Source organism: Cynara cardunculus, assembly GCF_001531365.2.
Source record: "Cynara cardunculus var. scolymus isolate 2C chromosome LG 1, CcrdV1, whole genome shotgun sequence".
Lineage (NCBI taxonomy): Eukaryota > Viridiplantae > Streptophyta > Magnoliopsida > Asterales > Asteraceae > Cynara > Cynara cardunculus.
This window is the reverse complement of record NC_037528.1, coordinates 2,303,329-2,326,063: the sequence shown is the minus strand read 5'-3', so window position 1 is coordinate 2,326,063 and position 22,735 is coordinate 2,303,329. Positions and strand designations below refer to the sequence as shown.

At 34.4% G+C, this 22,735-nt stretch overlaps 3 protein-coding genes across 3 annotated transcripts; 1 reads left to right on the top strand and 2 right to left on the bottom strand.

Moving 5' to 3' along the window:
• Positions 1 to 953: 953 nt before the first annotated feature.
• Positions 954 to 5,283, bottom strand: LOC112519818 (U-box domain-containing protein 62-like). Its single transcript, XM_025128115.1, has 8 exons — positions 4,682 to 5,283; positions 4,296 to 4,560; positions 3,745 to 3,826; positions 2,990 to 3,047; positions 2,315 to 2,400; positions 2,133 to 2,228; positions 1,981 to 2,051; positions 954 to 1,255 (listed from the first exon to the last, which is right to left on the bottom strand). Exons 1-8 carry the CDS (start codon positions 5,214 to 5,216, stop codon positions 1,129 to 1,131), a joined length of 1,320 nt encoding a protein of 439 aa, XP_024983883.1. The 5' UTR covers positions 5,217 to 5,283; the 3' UTR covers positions 954 to 1,128.
• Positions 5,284 to 7,536: 2,253 nt separating this feature from the next.
• Positions 7,537 to 11,288, top strand: LOC112517371. The gene is made up of 4 exons (XM_025124783.1): positions 7,537 to 7,945; positions 8,167 to 8,302; positions 9,773 to 9,900; positions 10,548 to 11,288. The coding sequence occupies exons 1-4, from the start codon at positions 7,838 to 7,840 to the stop codon at positions 11,007 to 11,009; spliced, it is 834 nt and encodes a 277-aa protein (XP_024980551.1). The 5' UTR covers positions 7,537 to 7,837; the 3' UTR covers positions 11,010 to 11,288.
• Positions 11,289 to 17,723: 6,435 nt separating this feature from the next.
• On the bottom strand, positions 17,724 to 21,577 carry LOC112501083 (probable LRR receptor-like serine/threonine-protein kinase IRK). The gene is made up of 2 exons (XM_025104775.1): positions 19,726 to 21,577; positions 17,724 to 19,555 (listed from the first exon to the last, which is right to left on the bottom strand). The coding sequence occupies exons 1-2, from the start codon at positions 21,186 to 21,188 to the stop codon at positions 18,103 to 18,105; spliced, it is 2,916 nt and encodes a 971-aa protein (XP_024960543.1). The 5' UTR covers positions 21,189 to 21,577; the 3' UTR covers positions 17,724 to 18,102.
• Positions 21,578 to 22,735: the final 1,158 nt, after the last annotated feature.

Here is a 22,735-nt window from a genome sequence, read left to right as displayed (position 1 = left end):
GTTGTTGGCTGGTATAGTGAAATCCGATCAAACATGGTATCGGTAGACGTTAATTTGAAGTACAGTTTTAGGTGTAAATAAACACATTGTTCAAATTAGATGGGGGTTTATTGTAATAAACATAATTTGGTTGGTTAAATATGAAATTTGTATTTAAGTTCATTTTTGATTTTTTTTTTATTAACTTGGATATCCAACTCGCTATGCGAGTTGACTAATCTCAAGGCGACCACTTGTTTTGCAGATAGCCCAGAGCCACCGTATTTGAACCCCGTGGCCACAAGAGAATTTTTATTCCTCCTTGGATTTGAATTATAATGCTAACTATCTAGTGGTTAAAATATCCCCCAACAATTATTGAAATTGCTATTACATTTGATACTAGAATGGTGCTTGTTTTTTTAAGAGGTGCTGAAATCTGATTTTACTTCTGATTTATAAGAGATTTCCTGAAGTCTGAAATCCGGATCAATAAGATTATTCGTTTTTACGTCTGAATCCTGAAATTTGAATCAGTCAAACTAGTTGAAAATTATAAAAGATAGATAGTTTTTTTACAAAGTATAAAGAATATATAGTTTTTTCCAACAAATCCCTTCCAGCTCTCAAAATATGAACCATTTGATAGAAAACAAATTATGATTAAAAGGTATTAAGAAATATGTTTACCACTTAAAATTTCATTGGACATTTCGAGCTTTTAAGCTCTTGTTTTAGAAATAAAACTAACGCTCCTAATATCCAAACGTCTGAACGAATCAGACTTCGGAGGTATTAAGAGGTAATTTTGAAGAAAAAAACAAGCCCTATGTCATAGATGTGCACGACCTTTGATGTGACTTAGGTAGCACCAATATCTTCACAGTGTTTAGATGTTGTTTGAATCCAGATATTTCAGAAAAGAGATGACAAATGATTTGCAGAAGAGAAAACTTATGTATGCATTACGATAACAAAGAAAAATTATATACTTGTTTAAACTAGAAAAGGCAAAATGCCTTCAAACCATCAATTTTACCTCTGCCAATTTCATCTTTTTCATCCCATACCACATCTACATGACTCTGTATATTTACACCTAAAAAGGACTGATAACCAACCACATGTACCCATTGTGAGTTAGGGTTGTTAGAGCCAATTGGGTGGTGTCATCTTACTCGAACCGACCTCTAAGGGCCGAGCATCTTCTACCTTGGCTAGAGACCGATACTGCAATTTAACACTCTCCGCGTTATCCAATGTCTTCACCACGTACCTGTGTCCACCCGTAAAGAAAACATACCGTTATCGTTATCATTATAGATGGATATACACTAATGCATTGATTTGAAAACACACAGGGTTCTAGGTTTGACTCTATTGAATTATACTTTAAATACGTGACACGTTGAAATCTTTTTTACTTTTTTTTTGTTAACCGTGGGTGTCCGGGCCAGCTTACGCAAACCTCGACTAACCCCAACAGGCAGGAGCCAGGAAAATCCTCAGTGGCCTTGCAGAACTCGAACCTAACCAAGTCTTATTGTCAGTTGAGCTAATTCCACAAGGTTACATTGAAATCTTTTACTTAAGCTATATTTGGCAAACTAGCTGTCACCCAATAAATTAGTTGATAAACTAGTCAAGTTTTACAAAAAAATAGCTCAGAAGCAAGATAATAACATAAAATTACCTAAAAAGACATTTTGAAAATTAATTGGAAAAATATAAGGGGTATAATTGGAAAAAAGTGGGAAAAAACCGGGAGCTTGTTAAAAAGCTACGTGAAGTAGTTTTTCAAAAAGATACTTATGCTAACAGGACGGGGCTTTCTCAATAAGCTCGAAAAATAAGTTGGCTTACAGCTTATAAGCTAGTTTATGGTCGTCAAACATGGCATTAAACCATGTACCAAATCAGGTTTTTGAATTTTTCGTATGTCCAATGGAGCAATAAAATGGAAGAATCATGTAATCAAGAGATATTGGGGAAGAGACGGACCACCCGTTTAAGCATTGAGTTGTTACAACAGCTTCACGACCAACAAAACGTGGAGGCGTCCTCTTATTACCCTGATAAATTCTAGAGTTAGAAACTGTAACAAGCACCTGCGCATAATCAAATGAAACTAGCAAGCAGATATAATTAATAACCTTGATGATAACACGGTCAGTGACAAAAAAGGGAAATTGAACACCTCTGCCCTTCGATTGGTCCATGAGTGTTGAATCACCATAATTACTTTTATCCTGCATGAGCCAATAAGAACTCTATGACACTAGAAATTTAACGTTTTGGTGAATAACAATATTTTCTACTCGGAACAAAAACAAACCTGCTCTAATCTATTTCTTCTTTTGGAGGCACGGTGAGTCTGCAACTCTTCTTCCCTACGGAATGCAAGAACAGCAGATCGCAGAGCTACACAAGTAGACAGATATAGATGTAAAAATTATCAAAGGCTGGACCAAAAATTACATAACGACTCCATTTGAGATCTCATGTTAAAACATTCGATGGCCAAGATAAAAAAAAAAGTTCTAAGTTGGTCTTCGCAAGATCGGAATTAAAGGAGGCGTCTGAAACTCGATTTAAAAATAAGCAACATCCATCACCACATCTGGAAGTAAAGAATGGCCAAAAAAGGAGAATACCAAAATAAAACATTATTGTTACAGGCTTTGGTTCGATATATACGGCCACGTTCTTTTATCTAAACTTTAAAGCATATTATTCGCTATCTATAGTAGATATGCATTAGATAAAACGCATAAAATGAGAAAGTTAATAATTTTGAAGCTTCCAAAGAAGGGTTACATCCATACCTCTGAAACAAACGCACCCACAGACTAAAAGGATCCACAGGGGTGGATCTAGAATGTAGTGAAGTAATTGTGCAGAACAGTGGTACATCAAAATCCATAATGAACACAGGCATGAAAGTAAGCCAGCAAACATAACAATAAGAAAGCATTTAAATTCTCTACCGGAAATGGGAAGCTTTTCTTACATAGATTTGGAGTGACGGAACCTTCCGACACCATGTGTGAACAAGTGTAGCAGGCTTTCTGGATCGTACAAAAAGAAAGTCAGCCACATATTCTTGATCCACAATCAGAAACACTTTTTTTTGCATAAACAGTATCTTTAGCTATCTACAGCACAAGCAAATAATAGGACCCTTCTTTTCACATGATCATAGGCAACAAACAGTATCATTAACCATTTACCGATTATCTTACACACCTAATGTAGATGCTAAAACAAAAAGCTGATTTACCATGCGACATACAGTACTTATTTCATGGAGTAATGACTGATATTGTAATAATGAGACCTCATAAGTTGGACCATAACCCATTTAGCAATTATCATACACACCAGATACGTATGCGAAAGGCCAAAGCAGAAAGCTAACAGAACAAATAACATTAAGGGCCTGCTTGATAGTAGCTTAATGGACTTGATGGGACTCATAACTTATTCGGCCAGCTACACGTAACTGTTTGGTAGTGGCTTAACGATATAAAAATGACTTATTCAATAAGCTTCTAGGGGACAGCTTTATGCAGGTAGCCAAGTTTTCTCCAAACTCTCCCAATTAAAAAATACAATTCGTCCATCTACGAAAAAACCCTCCCAAACAAAAATCTTTCCAATCTATACAGATAGATTAATCCAAACAGAAAGTTTTATCCACACAGAAAGTATTTATTCAAGGACAGATAAGTGATATTATAATAAATGAGATTTCACACTACTCACCATCCTCATAACATGCTGCATTCCACCGCTACCAAAAGAATGCCCACAAGGCAATATCATAGCATCATCCATCAGACCTCCTCTGTATGAACATCGAACCATAAACATGAAACAACACATAATCTTTATACATCAAGAATAACAGCAACAAATCAACAACTTGTTCTATTAGGTCACGGCACCAAAATCGGCTTTATAGGACGCCAAGTATATCTAAACGTCCTAATAAACTGTTTTATAGGACTAAACAATTGCACATCCTTTGTAAAGCATACCTATAAACTAATTTATAGTCCTATGAAACAGTCTATTAGTACATTCAAAGGTATTTGTTGTCCAATTAAGCTGATATTGCTGTAGCGAGTCATATTAAGGGTACCTACAAAATCACAGGCTTGGTGATGATTTCTAGTCAAATCACCCTCAAATCAACACTTTTGTTGATTTAATTCTTAAATTTGCAATAAAGACTTCGAAATTTCCCTAAATGTTTCATGAAGCATATCTTAGTAAAATGGCATCACAAAATAAATGAATTTGCATGAACTCACGTCAAAGGATCCGACAGTATCGCCCTTAAAGACTCCCCCGATCCACCTGAATTAGAAATATCCTTTCTTCCACTAAACCCACACCCATTTTCAACCAGCATATCTTTAAGCCCTGCTCCTGAACCCTCAGCCCCACGAAGATACTGAGAGTAGTACAATTCACCATTAGGGTCAGCAACTGTAATAGCGTTCTGGTACTGGCATAATTGTGTTTGCTGATGATTTTGAATTACTATTCCTTCTTTCATCACTTCACTACTGGAACCTAACACACATCAAAGAAAATTCAATCATACAAGAAAGTTGGACAAGAATCAAAATTAAGGTTCGTGAACAGAAGAAACAAAACAGAAATCCAGAGAGACGATAATTGCTTGAATACTTACCAATTGAGGAGAGATGGGTCCTTTTCCCATTCCCATTTTTCACACAGCTGCTGTGCCCACTAACATTACTTTTGCGAGCATTTTTTATATCATTACTGCTATTTACAAGTCCAACCACGTGATCATCTCCATCTCCATCCCCATCATCCATCTCGTCGTCATCTCCATCTCCATCATCATCACTATCCGATCCATCTCCGCTGGGAGAACTAGAATCCCGCCCATTTCTGATATCCCAATCCTGGATACCACGGTGGTATGCCGGGGCAGCGTCGCATATGCTCCGCCGGAAGTCGGTTGTGGCTTGCGGCTGATAGTGTCGATTTTGATGTTCGATGAAGCCCGTAAGCTCACGGGTAGTCTTGTTGTTAGTCGTATGTCCGGCAGGATGATGACCGGAAGTGTGGCGCTGCTGTTGGTGGTGCTGCGGTGGGTTACATCGGAACGGTAAGTTGGACTCGTCTTGGAATAGGAATTGAGGGTGGTTGTTGTCGGAACGGTGTGATAGGACTAAAGCGATCTCTTCGGAAGCCATGACAGAACTGTAAAACCCTAACCCTAATTTTGTTAATTGTGAAGGGGATTAGAAGGCGATTGAGTGCTGGAAGGGGGTGGTGACCGCGGTGGGACACGCCGGTTTATTCGTTTGATTTGGCTTTATTTTCATACCAAAAAACAAAATTTTTTTTTCACTTTTTATTAAAAAAAACATAAAATATATTATGAATATGTAACATTTTTAATTATTCATCCGGATTTTGATTAAATATCAACATAAAGATTTAAAAAATATATAATGAAAAGAAAATTACAAGGGGCTTTTTATTTGGATAAAATTGTCTATGTGCATCAATTTGTTTATATAGATTGAAAATATTTTTAGAGGATGGCCATAGATGAAACGAGCACGTTTTTTTCATCAGCAAGTAATTTTTTTTTTGACTTTTTGCGTAAAGCTTTCCCTCCAAAAGCTTACCAAATAAGGGGCCGTTTACTAAACGCTTACCCGGGTAAGCGCTTACCAAGTCACACTACCTTACCGGATGAATATGGTATGAACCAAGAATCTTACCGGTAAGAACGAGACAAAAACCAATAGTCTTACCGAGTAAGTGAAGGCAACGACTCTTACCACAGTAAGTGCTTACCGGGTAAATTGTTGCATACGATGTTATTATGGTGGACTAAAATATTACCCGATAAGTAAATAATAGTGTTAAATTTTACCAGTAAGCACTTACCAGGTAAGTACTTGGTAAACGGCCCCTGAGTCATTTAAGATATTGAAGCCCACTACTAAACAATCATGACATAATAAGTTGTGAGTCTCATAAAACTCCTTGAGTTACTAACAAACATATCCCAAGTGCTGACTTTTGAAAAAAATCAATATCGGTTAGTTGGGTCATGAATGGTAGGATATACCAATGCTTTAAAGGGCGGGGCTGTCGTAGTGCAAAACTCGTCTCTAAAGTCGCATTATATTATATATATAAAAAACCTTATGTTGCTTCCATAATAAACCGAACAATGTCGTAATGGTCAAGGTTTTGGAATTTCTTTGACAAGGAAATTTTCAACGAGAAATTGTTTTCATAAAAGTTATACGGGAATGTAATAATGTTGAACTATTTTGACTAACGTATTTATCATATTAATTGTATATATTAAAAACCCCAAGCAAGTCAAGGATTACATACCAATTAAGCTAGCCAGCTTATTATAAGATGATTCTTAAAACTACCAACGAACGAAATAAAAGTAGCTATCTGTGCGATTATGATACATTCATTGTTGGTAAACAAAAACGAAATACGATTATCCTATGTTCATTCTTAGATCATAGTTAACGGTAATCTTATGCTCATTCTTAGATCCAACTTAACAGTAATCTTACTATAAAATGATTGTTAAGCAAACAAACAGACCACCGAAAGGTAGAGTGTTTTTCCTTAATAAATAAAACCAAACTCAAGGCCAAATCTCTTGTTTGAAGAAAGACCGAGGCTTGTAAAATCGATGTCAAAAGGTCTCCCTCTAAACTATAACGAGGGGTTGCTTGAATTCTTTTCCTATTAAGCCATATATGTATAAGTTGTATGTAAACATTAATTTGTCTGAATACATTAAGATAGATTTTTGTTATGAATAACAAAAACTATCATATTAAATAACATAAATTAATTAATTATTTGGTAAATTTTTTGGATTACAATTTTTTTAATTATATTAAATAACATAAATTGAATGAATTACTTATACAATATCTAATGATTGTTTAACAAAATCAATTAAATATCATTGTTTGATTATAAGTTTTAATTTATAACTATTTATTTCTTTTAAATAAAATATAAAGCATGAGTAATTTTTGAAAAACAGATCTTAATTTTGGAAACAAAATACTGTAAGTATATATTTTTTCCAATTTGTTATATGTGTTAGATTGATTTTAGGACGACCAATTGTTTTACAGGTAGTTCGAAGTCAATGTATTTGAACCTAGTCATTTTATAATTATTTAAGGGGTTATTTGTTTACCTCTTAATAGTTCTATTAAGAGACAACCACTAAATCGTTAAAAAATGAATCTTGTTTGGTAAAAAAAAATTATGTCTCTTAACAATTCTTAAACCCTCTAAATGATTTTGTATCATGAATCTCCCTTAACCATTAAGAACCATAATTTTATTATACATAGTTACCAAACAATTATATTTTATTTTGTATTATATCATAATTTTTTTTTAATCATAATTTTTTTTTTAATCATTCTAAACCATAGTGAAATTGAAAAACTGGTTTAGGTCAAAGTTAACGGGTACCCTTGTTGACGAATGGCGACTCCATAGTCCATTCGTCCAATGAACGAAACATCCAAATCCCATATCCTGCAAATTACGAAAGACTTTTCCACAATCGTCGTATTCTTGGAATGGAATCGAACAAGATTTTGATTCGCAGACGCGTTTTCTCTATGACTCCGTCGACTATACCCTATATCTTCATCGTTTTTAATACATTCCCATATCCCATTTTTCATAGGGATCGTCAATCGTTTACTTGTCTCGAAGAGTTTAATGGTTTTGGTGATTCGAATCTAACCTTCATTACGGAGGAGGGAAGTGGAGATATAGTCTAGTTAGTTTGCGCGAAATGATTCGTAGGGGTTTGCTCATCATCACAATTTTGATCGTTTTGCCTCTAGAATCATATGCGTTATCCCCCTTATATTCTTTCAGACATCTCTATGAACAGAGTAACGTACGGTTTCTGTAATTCCTTTTTATGTCTTCTAATTTTAACCCAATTTGTGTGTTTTATGAGTATGGATGTGTGTGCGTGTGTGTGTGGGGCTGATAATTCCTTTGTAGTTGAATTATGATGTAATTCCTATTTACATGTGTGTATGTGTGTTTCGAATGTTCAAGCTTTTGATTGGTGCCTAATATGGTGTTTAAGTTCGATTGATTGATGGTTTTCAGGCTTCTCCTTCGCCTAGCCCTTCTAATGGGGTTGATTTTGCTTCGGGTGGAACAGATTTCCAGCATTATTGTAATAGGGCATCTAGAAGTTGCCAGCTGAAGAACATAGCTGCCTGCTTGACTTATTTTCAAGATGGTAAATTCTTTTACCCTTTTGAATCTTACTTGTTGATGAATTTGAATCTTCATTGGAGGCATGATGTTTGAAAAAGCGAGAGTTCGAATGAGAACCATTATCAACTGTTTCATGTATTATTCTATTCATGGTGAATGACCCTGAATAACATGCATTTTAATAATTCATGATTTCATGCACTTTTGTAGTGATTTTATATTCATTATGAATAATTTTCATCATGACATCATGAATGAAGTATGAATAGTTGGTTCCCAGTTCTCAAAATCTTTACCGTTCTTATTTGAACAATTGAACATGCCCCTGTTTGAAAGTAGAGTGTACAATAGAATAACATTTGGTAGCAGTTGAAGTCTGAATGTTAAGGTGAATGGCTTTGTTTTCATCTCTGTGATTGTGATGTTCTATATACCATCATCATCTTGAAGAATGACCCATGATCATCATGTTGCCTGATGAGGCCATCATTTAACATCCGTAGATGGTCACAGTAATCAATCGGCAGAGCTATAGGGGTGATGAATTTACTAAACAGATACTTCTATTAATTCTATAAAGACTATCAAAGGAGGTTCTTGATTATTATCAAAATTTCAGGTATTAGGAACTGATAACATGTATGTGGTTAGCATTCATAGCGATGTTGATAGCAATTATCATACAAGCATTTGCTATCATTTAGCAAACAATCTTTTCCTTACCATTTTCTGTTGGCAAGATCTTAATGGCACATGCTCACCATAGCTAATCTCTTCTGGTATGATGGTTGGTTTTATTTATTGGCTGGGAAGGTGTTGAAGTTGGATGCACAAGAGTGGTAGTCCTTATCATTGGTTCATTAAAGAATTACAATCTGCTATAAAGATTCTAATTCTTCAATGAACTTTTTATGGGAAAGAAGTCTAAAAACATAATTTTCTAATGCTTGTTAATAAACCCACACAACATAATATGCTTATTATACAAGCCATGTATACATTGATAGGTGAGGCTACATTACGGATACAAAGCTAACAGATGTGAGTTTAGATGTTACAGTTGTATGGGGGTTTGGATGCTATTTTGCCGTCCTGAGTATGGATGTGTCGATTCTTGCATTTGGTCATGAATGTCATGTTTTCATTGAAGGACAACCAGTGAATTGGAGTATTAAAACCCCACATAAAATGTGCAAAGCAGGCACAAACATGTATACTCTTGAGGCTTTTATAAGATGTTCTTTAATTCTATATTTCAAGTGAATTCGAGTTATGAAAACAATGTTTAAAGAGAACTGAAAAATTAATAAGAAAAATATGAAGGGTATAATTGAAAAAAGCACTAGGAGCTTACAGAAATGCTACTTCACGTAGCGTTTAAAAAAACTTGCTTATGGCTAACTTAATAGGGCTTTTTCAATAATTTCAAAGAATAAGCTAGCTTATGGCTGCAAACATGGTCTAAATAGGTGAAGTTACTCTTTTCGTGTAGGCCCTCATGAAGAAAGATGCCTCCTTGTCCAGAACAACCACGAAGCCCCGCTGCATGTGAAAATTATGATCCTTCCTGCTAACAACACGATCAAGGAGATCGATTTACCAAGCCACGGAATCGAGAAGGTTTGTTTCTTCTCATTGATATGCTGCCAATATTCATGATTTAGGATATCAAATAGCACTTCTTGATTCAATACAAAGTGTTTGGCCAACTAGATGATAAGCTAGTTGTTGGCTGAAAATCTAACTGATAAACCAGTGACGTTGGGTAAAAACTAGATGATAAGCTAGATGACAATGTAATATTACAAACTTAAAAGTATGGGTTTTTGATAATAAAGCAAGAGGAATAATGGGAAGAAAAAACTAAAATAAAAAAACCATTTGAGCTTGTTGAAAAGTAGCTTTGCAAAAAGCTAAGTTATAAGTTTAAGACTTACCAAAGAGGCTTTTTCAATAAGTTCAAAAATAAGCTAGCTTATGGTTGCCAAAGATGCACTAAATGAAGGCTAAGGGGCTGTTTGGTTCACGTAGGGGAATGAAATGGAAAGGACGGTGAATGAAAATGAGAATGAATTTTCATTCCTCCAGTTTACCTGGAATGAAATTTTGGACTTGTGGTAATGAGTCCATTATATTATATATAAAAAACACTGGCTTTTATTATCATCCCCATTGATTATTTCCTCCCTAACCAAACACTCCCTAAAACTTAACCTTTGAACCACATATACGCTCTTCAAGTTATCAACAGTTTTACCTTGTTTCAGATCAAGATTTTTTTAGATGTGGAATCAAGTTCTGCAATAGCATTGAATACTAGAGACGGGGATTGTGTAATTCGTGCTGCAGCTCGAGCTCCAGCACCAGAAAATCACTTCCAGAAATACCCTTCATATACCACCTATATAACCCCACAAAATGGTGCATATTTAGTAATCCTACTAGTTATCGTTGGAGGAACTTTGACTTGTTTCAAATCGAGGATACAGGCCAGGCACCTTGATAGAGTCCCATACCATGAGCTCGAAATGGGAAATTCACCAGCTCTTTCGTCACAGGATTTGGAAGATAGTGAAGTCGAAAACTGGGATCAAGATTGGGACGATGAATGGGGTGACGAAAAACCCGTCAAATCTGGTGGTGAGAATCCTGTAATGGTTAAACAAGCAAATGGTTTGACTGCAAAATTGCCTAATTCTGATGGAAGGAGAAAGGAATGGGATGATTAGTACTTTGAATGTATTTACTCACAACGGGTAAGGATGTTCATCGGTTTACTAAAACAACCGATCCACTCTCTTTTAGGACAAAGGACAAATCCGTATACATCTCACTTCCTCACACCTCACCTTCAAATGGGATATACTGAACTCGTTCGGTTTGGTCTTGGAAATGTTCACAGTGCTTTGTGTATGTTTAGAAAAGATTATTTAGTTTTTTTTCTAAGGATTTGGTGACTCAAGTTTTGATACATGCAAAGAGGATGTTATTCTTGGGTTTTTGTCTTAGTACTGGTGTTCTTTTCTTGTATAAATGGATGAGATAAGAAATCCCCGAGACTAGTTTCGTATAGAAAAATATACGAAGCGATTCAATCGTGATTTCATTATTCAAAACCATAAATTGTACTACAAAGTGCGATTTGATAGAAAGTGCAAGCCACAAACCTCACTTTGAAAGTTCAAAACCGCGTTGTACAATGAGATGTGGATGGCTTAGTTTATAAGGCTCCACACGGATTGGGTTGACAGGTTTGAAGGCGTTTGAACAATCCAATCTAACTAATGAGGCTTAAAAGTCACAACCTGTTAAAAGATATTTAAACGACAACTCAGTTCAACCCATGTGAGTTGGGTTGGTCAGATTGTCACATATAGCAACTCTAAAAATGCATAGGTGAACGACCATTTGTCACTATTACCCGTTAATTGACCTTTTATACTAAGGGGGTGTTTGGGATTGCCTATTTGAAACAACTTATTCTTTTCTATAAAAGCATTTATCAACTTATTATAAGTCAGAAGGGTTTAACTTCTTCAAAAACTTCTTATTACCGGTTTGGCACCGGTATAAGTTATTTTATCCAAACACTCAAAAGTGCTTATTACCAATGTCATACCGCAATAAGTCAATAAGTTATTTTTATAAGCAATCCCAAACACCCCTACAAAAGAAGAAAAAAAAGACCTAACATCAAGAAGAAATTTGAAGTTTCTTGCAAATAGAAAGTAAAATTGGAGAATAATTGTGATACACTTGTGAGAAGAGATAAACAGCTGCTTAAAGGCTATAAAACATTTCACTTGACCCCCTTCAACTATTAGATAATGACATTTCTGGCTATTAATTCCAAGGTTGATGTAATGGTATGGGATCACTGACAGAAAGGGTAGTTTCTGTTAGTTGGTGGAAGGAAGGACATGTAGAATGCCATATCTACCCTTTGGAATCAAGGCTTGTATGGTTGATGTGCATGAGGATGAAGTGGGTGTTTTATGTAATTAAATAAAAAGTTGTCCTTCAAATTCCAATTCCAATTCCAATTCCAATTCCAAGAAAGAATCAAAGCAATCCCAGATTCCACTGCAAAAGGTGAAAAAAGGAAGATGGTGTTGATAATTGTCTTGAAGAAAAAAAAAAGTTAAAGTATGGAGATGGGGATGGGGATGATGTTTCTTGCACACTTTCTCTTCATTACACATTGCATATGCTGCTTTTTTCTATTCTTTCCATTTTCCTTTTATGTATTCTAACCAATCCTTTTCCACCTTTTGCTTTTTTTTCCTTTTCAAGTATATATAATATTTGTATACGATAAATGTAACAAATGGATTCATACATTCTTTGCAGCTTTTGTGAAGTTTAAACTCTTGACTTCCTAGAAGGCCAAAGACTACAATACCGCTAGGTCAAAGGCTTTTTGTTTTAATTTTTATATCACAAATAAAACATTGTACACCGATTTGTACCATAAAGTCTTGTTTAGGATTTGGGGAGATTTATATCCGATTTATACTTCAAGGGTATCTTGTAAAAAATAGTCAATTGCAAAAAAATTATAATATGATTCAAATAAATTTATAATAATATAATATGTTAATTAATACAAACAAGATAGTAAACAAAAATTAAATAATATAATATAATATATTAATTGAAAGAATTTAAAATTAATTATTATATATATACTATAAATTTTTAATTTGTTAAAATAAATTTTAGAAAAAAATTTACCTTAGGGGCCGTTTACCAAACGTTTATCCGGGTAAACGCTTACCAAGTAACATTAACTCACCGGATGAATATGGTAAGAACCAAGAATCTTACCCGGTAAGAGTGAGATAAGAACCAAAAGTCTTACCTGGTAAGTGAGGGCGACGACTCTTACCACAGTAAGCGCTTACCGGGTAAATTGTTGCATGTGATGCCGTTTTATTTGACTAAAATCTTACCCAATAAGTAAATAATAGTGTTAAATTTTACCGATAAGTACTTGTCGGATAAGTGTTTGATAAACATCCCCTTAATCTATGATTTTTAAATAATCAATTATATATAGTATGAATAACAATAAAATTGATCAACTTCACATATCCTGATTAATTAATTTTAAAAAATATATAATTAATAATTAAATTAATATTTTATTAAAATTATTTAACATATTTTAATTATCTATAAATGAAATAAGTATAATTTTAATTTTTATGTAATTTAAAACATTTTAAGAATTGTTAGATTTACTTTATGATATCTAAATATATTAAATAATAATTAAAAAAAATTATTGATATAGTTAATAAAGTTGCCAAATGCTATTTGCAGAAATGGTAAATATTTGAGAAGTAAATAAGTGATCATACCTTTCATACGGTTTAAATTGGATTTGATTGAACAACAATTAAGGCTTTGACTGGTCAAAATTGTTGCTATGCGAAAAATAGAGATGATAGTTTAGTAACTTTTACAAATATGCGGCAAACGAATTTATATATGAACTCTATATGATTCACATATGAACTATATGTGAACTAGTTTAACTACATAACATATAAACTCGTGCGATTCACATATGAACTAATTAACTGATTTACATGTTTGATGTCTATTTGTAAAAGTTACGAAATTACCTCTCTATCTTCCGTATACTCATGCGAGAAATTATCCGGTACTTTACGATCAAAAACACAAATGTTGACTAGAAAGAATATGATCACTTATTTACTTCTCAAATGTTTACCACTTTTCCCTTATAATGTTTGTGAATAATTAATAATTATTATTAGTATCTATTATATAATTAAAATTAATTAGTAACTTTTAATTAATAAAAACTTATATTAATGAATAATTAATATTAATAGTTAATAGTTAATATTTATTTATAATTATTAATAATAATTAATAAACTAATATTAAGTTGTAGGTCATGTGACCTGCACCGAGTTGGTGGCTATTGGACTTTTTGATTTGATCGAAACAGAGAAACTCGTCTGCTTGTTATCCAAAAGGAAAAGTCGGTCGAATCGGTCGAGCCCCTGCCCTGCAACATCGAATGAAATAGGTACAGAGTTATATTTGAAAAAAGTGTTAAAAATCTTTTCGTAAACTATTTTAAATATTCTATCAATAAGTTAATTTTGAGCAAATCCAATAGATTCACCAATAATTTTCTAAAATAGAGAATAAAAAGTTAAAATTTACAATCATCTTTAACATATTCCTCATTTTAAATAATCCAACATTAATTATAATATTAAAATATTTAATTCAACTACTTAAATATTATTTTTCTCTGTAAATATTTATTTTTAAAGTTTTCTATTGGTGCTCCCCACTTGATATATTTTTGGGGTGATCTCTGTATTTGGAGAAAAAAAATTTATCTCTCCTACTTTCTTCATTTTGAAAATAGCTTTGAAAAATCAGTTTTAGTTCAATATAGACTTAAAATCCTAATTTTCTTCATTTTTTCTATTTTAAAAAACTGTTTAAAAATGCTTTTATAAATTAATTTATATATATCCAAACGATTATTTGAAATATATATATATTTCAAAATAATGTATGTTTTATCTTTTGTTTGAACGATGTGCATGTGGCTAGTGGCTAGCCATTAGCCGAATGAGACATATCTGCATGGGTAAAAAAAAATACCAGAAAGTTGAAAAAAGCTGGGCTTAGCCATCCATTGGCAGCCGTGACTGGTAGAGTATTGACTCCACGCTCATGGGCATTCATGGTGCATTAATTACTCGATTATCCAAATATCCTCTTTTGGTCGGAAATTTTGCAAGTTCCTCAATTTCCACCCACTCTTAATTACTATTTTTAAATCATATTTATTTACTTAATAAAAACACTTGTAATTTGTCCTAAACATGCACACACTTTGAGGAATACATTATACATAATATCTTCACCACTCTCCACTTATTTGCCGATGAAAACGAGACAAAAACGTTATAATAATTTGTATTACACATCGAGAACAACTTATGTGTTATTTGTTAACGTTTATCAAATAAGTATTTACAGATATCACTTACTTTACAGATTGAACATGACAAGGACTAAAAATCTTACTCGATAAATATGAAAAACAACTCTTAATCAGTAAGTGCTTACTGAGTTTAAGATGCTTACAAACAATATATGTTTATGGCCAATAATGTCACATGGTAAAGTAGTGAAGGTGATATCTCTTACTGGTAAATGTTTACCCAGTAAACATTTGATAAACTATTGCTAACTTTGGATTTATTTAAATTTGAATAGAAAGTTATTTTTGATTCTTGTAGTGAATTTTAACTTTGCATATAACGTTTTCTCAAAGCAAGAAATCACGGAGCCACCCATTAATAGTAATAGAACTTTGCGCAAAGAATAATGTCATATAATGTTTTTTAACAACTCTAATCTTGCCATTTTTTGTTGTTATCTACTAATCGATTCATACAAAGCGTTTTTCCACGTAGATCGGGCAATTTATAGGACAATATGCAAGTTTTTTGATTCGTGAACATATACTTTGTAAAAGTTGATGGTACGTGTAGGCCGACCGAAAAGTCTCAAGCCTTATCTGTTAGCTACTAGATCAACCTTTAACTTTTAAAGTTTTACCTTAATATACAGCTTGATAAGAATATCCTTATATTGACTGTGAATGAGTAATGTTAGGATATCTAGAAATCCATGAGTGAAATAGGGTTCCAGTATATAATGAGAAGAATGGTCTAGATCTAGCCGAGGTAACAATCTTTCAACGAAGGTTAGACGGATACCAATGCTCCAAAATGTCGAGTCTCTCAAAATGATAGATATTGTTTTTAATATCATATGAAGATTTATGGAACTCAAGCAGATTAGTTTTCAGAAAATTATTAATCAAGTACGAACTCAAAAGAAAATCAAACGGTGGCACCATTTGACTATATGAAATAAATATAGGAAAAAAGTTTCAAACGGTGACACTATTTGACTATAAGAAACAAATATAGGGGGAAAATTCAAATGGTGGCACCGTTTGACTAAGAAAATGATACTAACAGGATTCGAACTCATGTCTAGGGTGGAAGAAAAACCTTGTAAACCAACTCTACCGAAGAAAATTTGTTTTCGTTGTAGTTTTGAAATACATACGGTGTCACTAACAAACTACGGTTGCAACTTTTATGAATCTGAAATTTTTAATCCTTCGATGGAGGAATAATACGATGGTACCATGTTGGGTTCGTCCATGTGATTAATATATATTATGAAGAAAAAAAAAGTGTTCCAAATTTAGGGGGGTGTTTGGGATTGCTTATTTGAAACAACTTATATTTTTCTACAAAAGTTTTTATCAACTTATTATAAGTTAGAATGATTTAACTTCTTTAAAAACTTTTTATTACCGGTATAATTTGTTTATCCAAACCCTCAAAAGTGCTTATTACCGGTGTCACACCGAAATAAATCAATAAGTTGTTTTTATAAGCAATCTCAAACACCCCTTTAACCCCGACAAATAAAAATACAAGTGGTATAAGTATGTTTTATTTTTATTAATATAAAAATTGAAAAATTAGTTGTTTTATTATCATAAAATTTTGGAGGGTTTCATGCAAAGATGGTGGGTGTCTAATGATAGTGCACCTATAGGGTGGCTCATATCTGGAGACCAGAAAGATAACCAAATTTATTCAAAACACATGTGGTGGTTGATCATGAAAATGACAATATGGTCCCTCAATCACCCTCTTTATTAAGTGGATTTGGAGGGAAGGGACAACTCATTTTAACTAGCTTTTGCACATGGTTTTAAGATGCTCTTCATCATAATTATACATTTTCTTTGTCTTACCAAATCACATCTTGCAAAATATAACAACACTTTTCCCCAATGACAGATTCAAAACCTCCGACGATGATATTTACATATGAGCGTCAGAGATACGACTGAACTTATATTTTATTCTTACTTTTGAAGGTTAAATTCAGTGCAAGCATAGATCCGTCCCTGTTTGCCTGTATCAAGAACTTCTGTTACAAGAACATGATCAACGTATTTAAGCCATAAACATCCTCGTTTGTACAAGTATAACAAAAATTTACAAGTCTGTTTAATTTACGACATTTAATGCATAATGTACGAATTTTATTTTGAATTTATAAAAATAAAAGAGGAGCTTTTTATACACTCGAGTTTCCCACTTTGTTTATTGCGTCTTGTTTCACTTTCCATTACTTTATTCATCACTTATCGAATTATTTTTTATTTTTTGCTTCAAAGTGGGTGCCAAGAATCTTAGACATTTATCGAGTTCACTTTTTGACTTTCATCTTATATAATAATTGAACTATTTTATGTCTTTTTTTTTTAATATTTCTATTTTATGGTCCAATTTATTTCAAGAAAATTCATACCCACCAAAATAAAATAAACAAAGATCGGTAAAATTGTAAGATCCTCCGTCGATTGGAGGTAAAAAGGATTGTTTATCGTTTCTGGTTTTAAAAGTATAGACAAAGCAGATAATATCTGGTACAATTAGTCTACAAAACTGCTAAAAAACTACACAAGAAACATAAGCGTGATAACAAATGGAAGAAGGATAGGTTTCAATAAATCTCCGATCTAAAATGGTCCAGAATTTGCATCCGGTGAAAAGGAATCCGGTAACTTAACGCTAACAGAGAGATATAATCAGGAAACAACATAACCAAAAGAATCTTATCTCTGCGTGAAGGTAAAAAATAATACTAACCGGATTCCTCTTCGCCGGAAAACCAATCATCCATCATCATTTTTGGATTTAAAGGTTACATAATAGCAGCTATTTATCCCGATTCCTCCTGGCCTTCCGACGGGCATTTGATAAGCCCCAATATGTTGATGACTTCCGCCATGTCAGGCCGGTTTGAAGGCACTTGTGATGTGCAGATTAACCCCAATTTCATCACCGGAATTGCTTCCTCCGCCGGAAACTTCCCCTGAAGCCTTTCATCGATGCATTCATCCACCCTTCCTTCTTCCAAGGAGCCACGAACCATATCGCAAAGTATTACCACATCGTCTTCCATGTACTCCACCGGCCTCCTCCCAGTCACAATCTCAAGAACCAACACCCCGAATCCATAAACATCGCATTTCTCCGTGATCTTCACCGTTTTGCAAGCAAACTCTGGTGCCATATATCCAAGGGCGCTCTGTATCTTGCTGCTTAAAACGTAACGGTCTAGCATCGGTAGAAGTCTTGCTAGCCCGAAATCCGCAACTTTTGGCTCACCCAAACCGTCGATCAAGATGTTGCTGGACTTGAGATTGTAGTGTATGACGTTAAGCTGGTGCAAGTGAGCCAAGCTTTTAGCTATCCCGAGAATGATATTGAATCTTTCGTTCCACGTGAGGGAACTTCTGCGTCCATCTTCATCTTCTTCGTGAAGATGCTTGTACAGATTTCCACCAGACACGTATTCGTAGATCAGGAGTTGCAGAGATGGAGTCCAATAGTACCCTTCAAGAGCTACAAGATTTGGGTGATGAATCTTTCCCAGTTTCTTAACCTCCCTCTCAAAATCATCTTGAGACTTGACAAGGCTCGAGACTGTGAGTTTCTTGATAGCCACCGATCGGCCATCTCCGAGAACAGTTCGGTAAACTGCTCCAAACCCACCACGCCCAAGCTCACAATCCTTGTTTAAAAGGGCATGTGCTCCTGTGCTGAAGTCAGGATCACCGGAAAACATAACCAGCTTCCCCGAATTCGTGTCTGTAGTGGGAGAGCTGCTAAAGTCACCACCGGATAATGGAACAGCTGCTGCCGACCGGGACATGGAAGAACGGACTCGAAGATTGAGAACGGTGATGAAGATTATTCCAATCACAATCACAGCAGCTGCACCAATGGCAATGAGAGCCGAAATGCTAAGAAGTATTCTCTTATGTCCAAGAGTTGGAGGGATCGAGTCAGGATCTGTTCCAGTTGAGTTGGGGTTCAGTACAATCGGCTTGGGAAGCACCGCAGGGCAACTTTTATTCACTGCAGCACCACAAAGAGTAGGATTGCCGGAAACAGAGGATGGAGATATGGTGTTGAAGAAAGCACCGGCTGGTAATTCGCCTTGTAGTTGATTGTGTGAAACATTGAAGGAAACAAGATGGACAAGATTTGCTAATGGCTTAGGTAGGGTTCCGGTGAGTTTGTTAAAAGACAAATCTACAAACTGAAGATCAGTGAGTTTTGCCATTGCTACAGGAACTTGCCCAGAGAGGTTGTTTCTTGATAATATCCTGCAAAAATCATAGATTTATTTAGCCCATCATTCTTTGCAAATAATGTGGGAAAATGATCTACTCTCTTAAAAGAAAAGGGTTGAAATACTCACAATGCTTATGTAAAGATCAATAAAGAACAAAAGGTTAATGGAAATTTGGAACACAGGGAATAGGAGAAATCTTACAATGAAGTCAGGGATGAACAGGTTCCGATGGAACTTGGAATGCTGCCAGAAAGGGAATTTCGTGCTAGTATGAGATCCTTCAGATTACGTGCTCCTCCTATTTGTGAAGGAATGCTTCCATTCAACTGGTTTTCACTCAAATCAAGACTATCCAAAGCCTTTAGCTTGCCCATAGCTTCTGGAATTTCACCTATCAGTGAATTCTTGGATATGTTCAATAACCGTAGGCTGCTAAAGCTCCCAATATCAGAAGGGATTTCACCAGACAATGCATTGTGGGATATATCAAGAAATTGAAGATTCTCATGTGAGATTCCAATGGCAGAAGTAACAGCACCATAGATGCTACCAGTCAGCTTATTCTCTGAAAAGAGAACACTTTGTAGCCCCAATTGGAACACCCAGGTAGGAAGAGACCCTGTTAATGAATTCCGACTCACATCCAAGCTCTGAATGCTTTTACAATTGATCAGCGAAGCTGGCAAGCTCCCAGAGAAGCCATTGTTCGAAATATTCAGTACTTTCAATGACTGAATATTACCAATAGCATTTGGTACAGCACCAGAAAACATATTCTTAGAAAGATCAACAGTCTGAAGGCTTCCCATTTCCCCTATCCATTCAGTGACCTCACCAGTGAACTGATTGCTGTGAAAATTTAGATCATTACACAAAGAAAGTTTCTGCAATGTGCTTGGCAGAAGCCCAGAAAACAAGTTTTCGCTAAAATCAACTGATCTCAACAGCGCACAAGCTCCAATTTCATCTGGAACCGAACCAGTAAACTGGTTCTTTCTTAACTTAATTTCCCTCAGGTTATACAAACCTTCAATGTCCTTAGGAATCTCACCCTTCAAAAGATTATCAGAAAGATCTAGTGATCTAAGTCCATGCAAGGACCAGATACCTGAGGGTAATAGGCCTGAAAACTGGTTGGATGAAAAGTTGAGGGCACCAAGAGCTGAACACGAAACCAAACTATCTGGAATTTGGCCTGAAAATCTGTTATTGGCCAAGGATATTGACCTTAAGGATCCACATTGATCGAAAAAATTAGGAGGAACTGGTCCAGACAAACCGTTTTCACTCAAGTCAATCACCCGAAGGTTAGCAAGTTGGGCTAGATTGACTCCTATGCTTCCAGTAAGATTGTTCCTAGCCAATGATAACTTACTGAGAAACTTTAACTGCATCAGGCCTCGACCCATCCTTCCAGATAGCCCAAAGCCATCGAGAACAAGGTCAGACACCCTGTTAGATCTAGGGTTACACCTAATACCTTTCCATTTACAAGGACTATCATCATCTTCGTTCCAAGAAGCCAATTTCCCATCTGGATCTTGAAGGTCTGCCTTGAATACAATCAAGCCCAGCACATCATCATCCAGAGTTGGATTCAAAGATTGAACAATAATTACAGGAGCCAATAGCAAAAAAATACAAATACCAAGCGCCTTTCTCATTTCAAGAGCCTGAGCTTCACAACAGACAACACAATTGCTAATAGAACCTAACAAACTCACCGCATTTTAGCGATGATACACCGGGAAAAATGAAATCAACTTTACTTTATACAAATAGCATACGCTACTGTCTGAGTTCCGTTAACAATTTTACTTTGCTAACGGAAAGAAATAGCAAGCGAAGTCGGCGGAATAAGATGAATGTTAAGAGGATTCAGGTTACAAGTAAAGTTTTACCCAAAAGAAACAACAAAACCGCGGCCGAAGTCACCGGAGAAAATGCCAAACGAGAATTTCAAGTGCTTTTCTTTACCGGAAAAGTAAACAGCAAAGGCGGAGATGGGGATTCCGGCAGCCGTGCGACAGCGTTCTTTTTTCTCTCTAGGTTCTCTCTCTCTCTCTCTCTCTCTCTCTCTCTCACTTAAAGACTGATATTCTTCTCAGACAGAGAAAAATACATGAGACTTTATTTAGGCAAAGAGATTAATGAAGGAAGAGCGTGGGTCCCAAATATTTATAGATGGACACGCGTCCATTGTTTAGTGGATGATAGTGAGTTGTCATACACGTAAGCATAGACGGTTGTGAGGTTGAATGTAGACGGTGCAAAGGAGGCACAATGAGTTTTGTAATCAATTTCTAAGGGGTCTTTTTATAAATCTAGCAAATATCAAGGGCTCATTTGTAATAATATGTAAGTTGAAGGGGGTAAAAATAAATGGCAAGTCATTTCGTTTTTATAGTTTGTTCTCATTACTTTTTTTTCTTAAACTATTTTCAAAAGCTCCCGGTGAGCATACTAAATTTTTTTATTATAATTAAGAAATACTAGAAGCGTATTCGCGCAATGCAGCGAGATACATCGTGATTTTAATATTTCATTTTATTCTTTATCTCAATCGATGTTATAATATGACTTTATGTGATTTTGAGAAAATCGATGATGTTTTTATTTTTGAATAAAATATATGTTTGAAGATATCAATAAAATTTGACAAAAATATATCGATATTAGTATCAAATTAACTATTTGAAATTCCTCATTTTTTTGTGTAATTTTTTAATACAATTTTTTTTATAATTCAATTTATGTACAATAATGAAATAATTTATATTTGGTTTAATAATATAATTGTTTTATAAAGATATTAATTATTTATTTTGTTGGAACTCGATAATTATTCTAATTATATTTTARATTTTTTATATTTTAAAATGAGATGTTAATCATCTATTTGATTATGTTTATCCACASTTATTTATACAAATTCAAACATCGAACTTTAATAAGTTATACTTATGCATAATTACTTGTAATCTTGAATTTTAAGTAACATGCATCAATATACAGTACTTTATGCAAAACAAAAAATATATCGATATTCGTATCAAACTAACTTTTTAAAATTCTTCATTTTTTGTGTAATTTTTTAATTCAATTTTTTATTATAATTTAATTTAGGTACAATAACAAAGTAATTTTTATTTGGTTTAATAATATAATTTTTTATAAAGATAATAATTAATTATTTTGTTAGAACTCGATA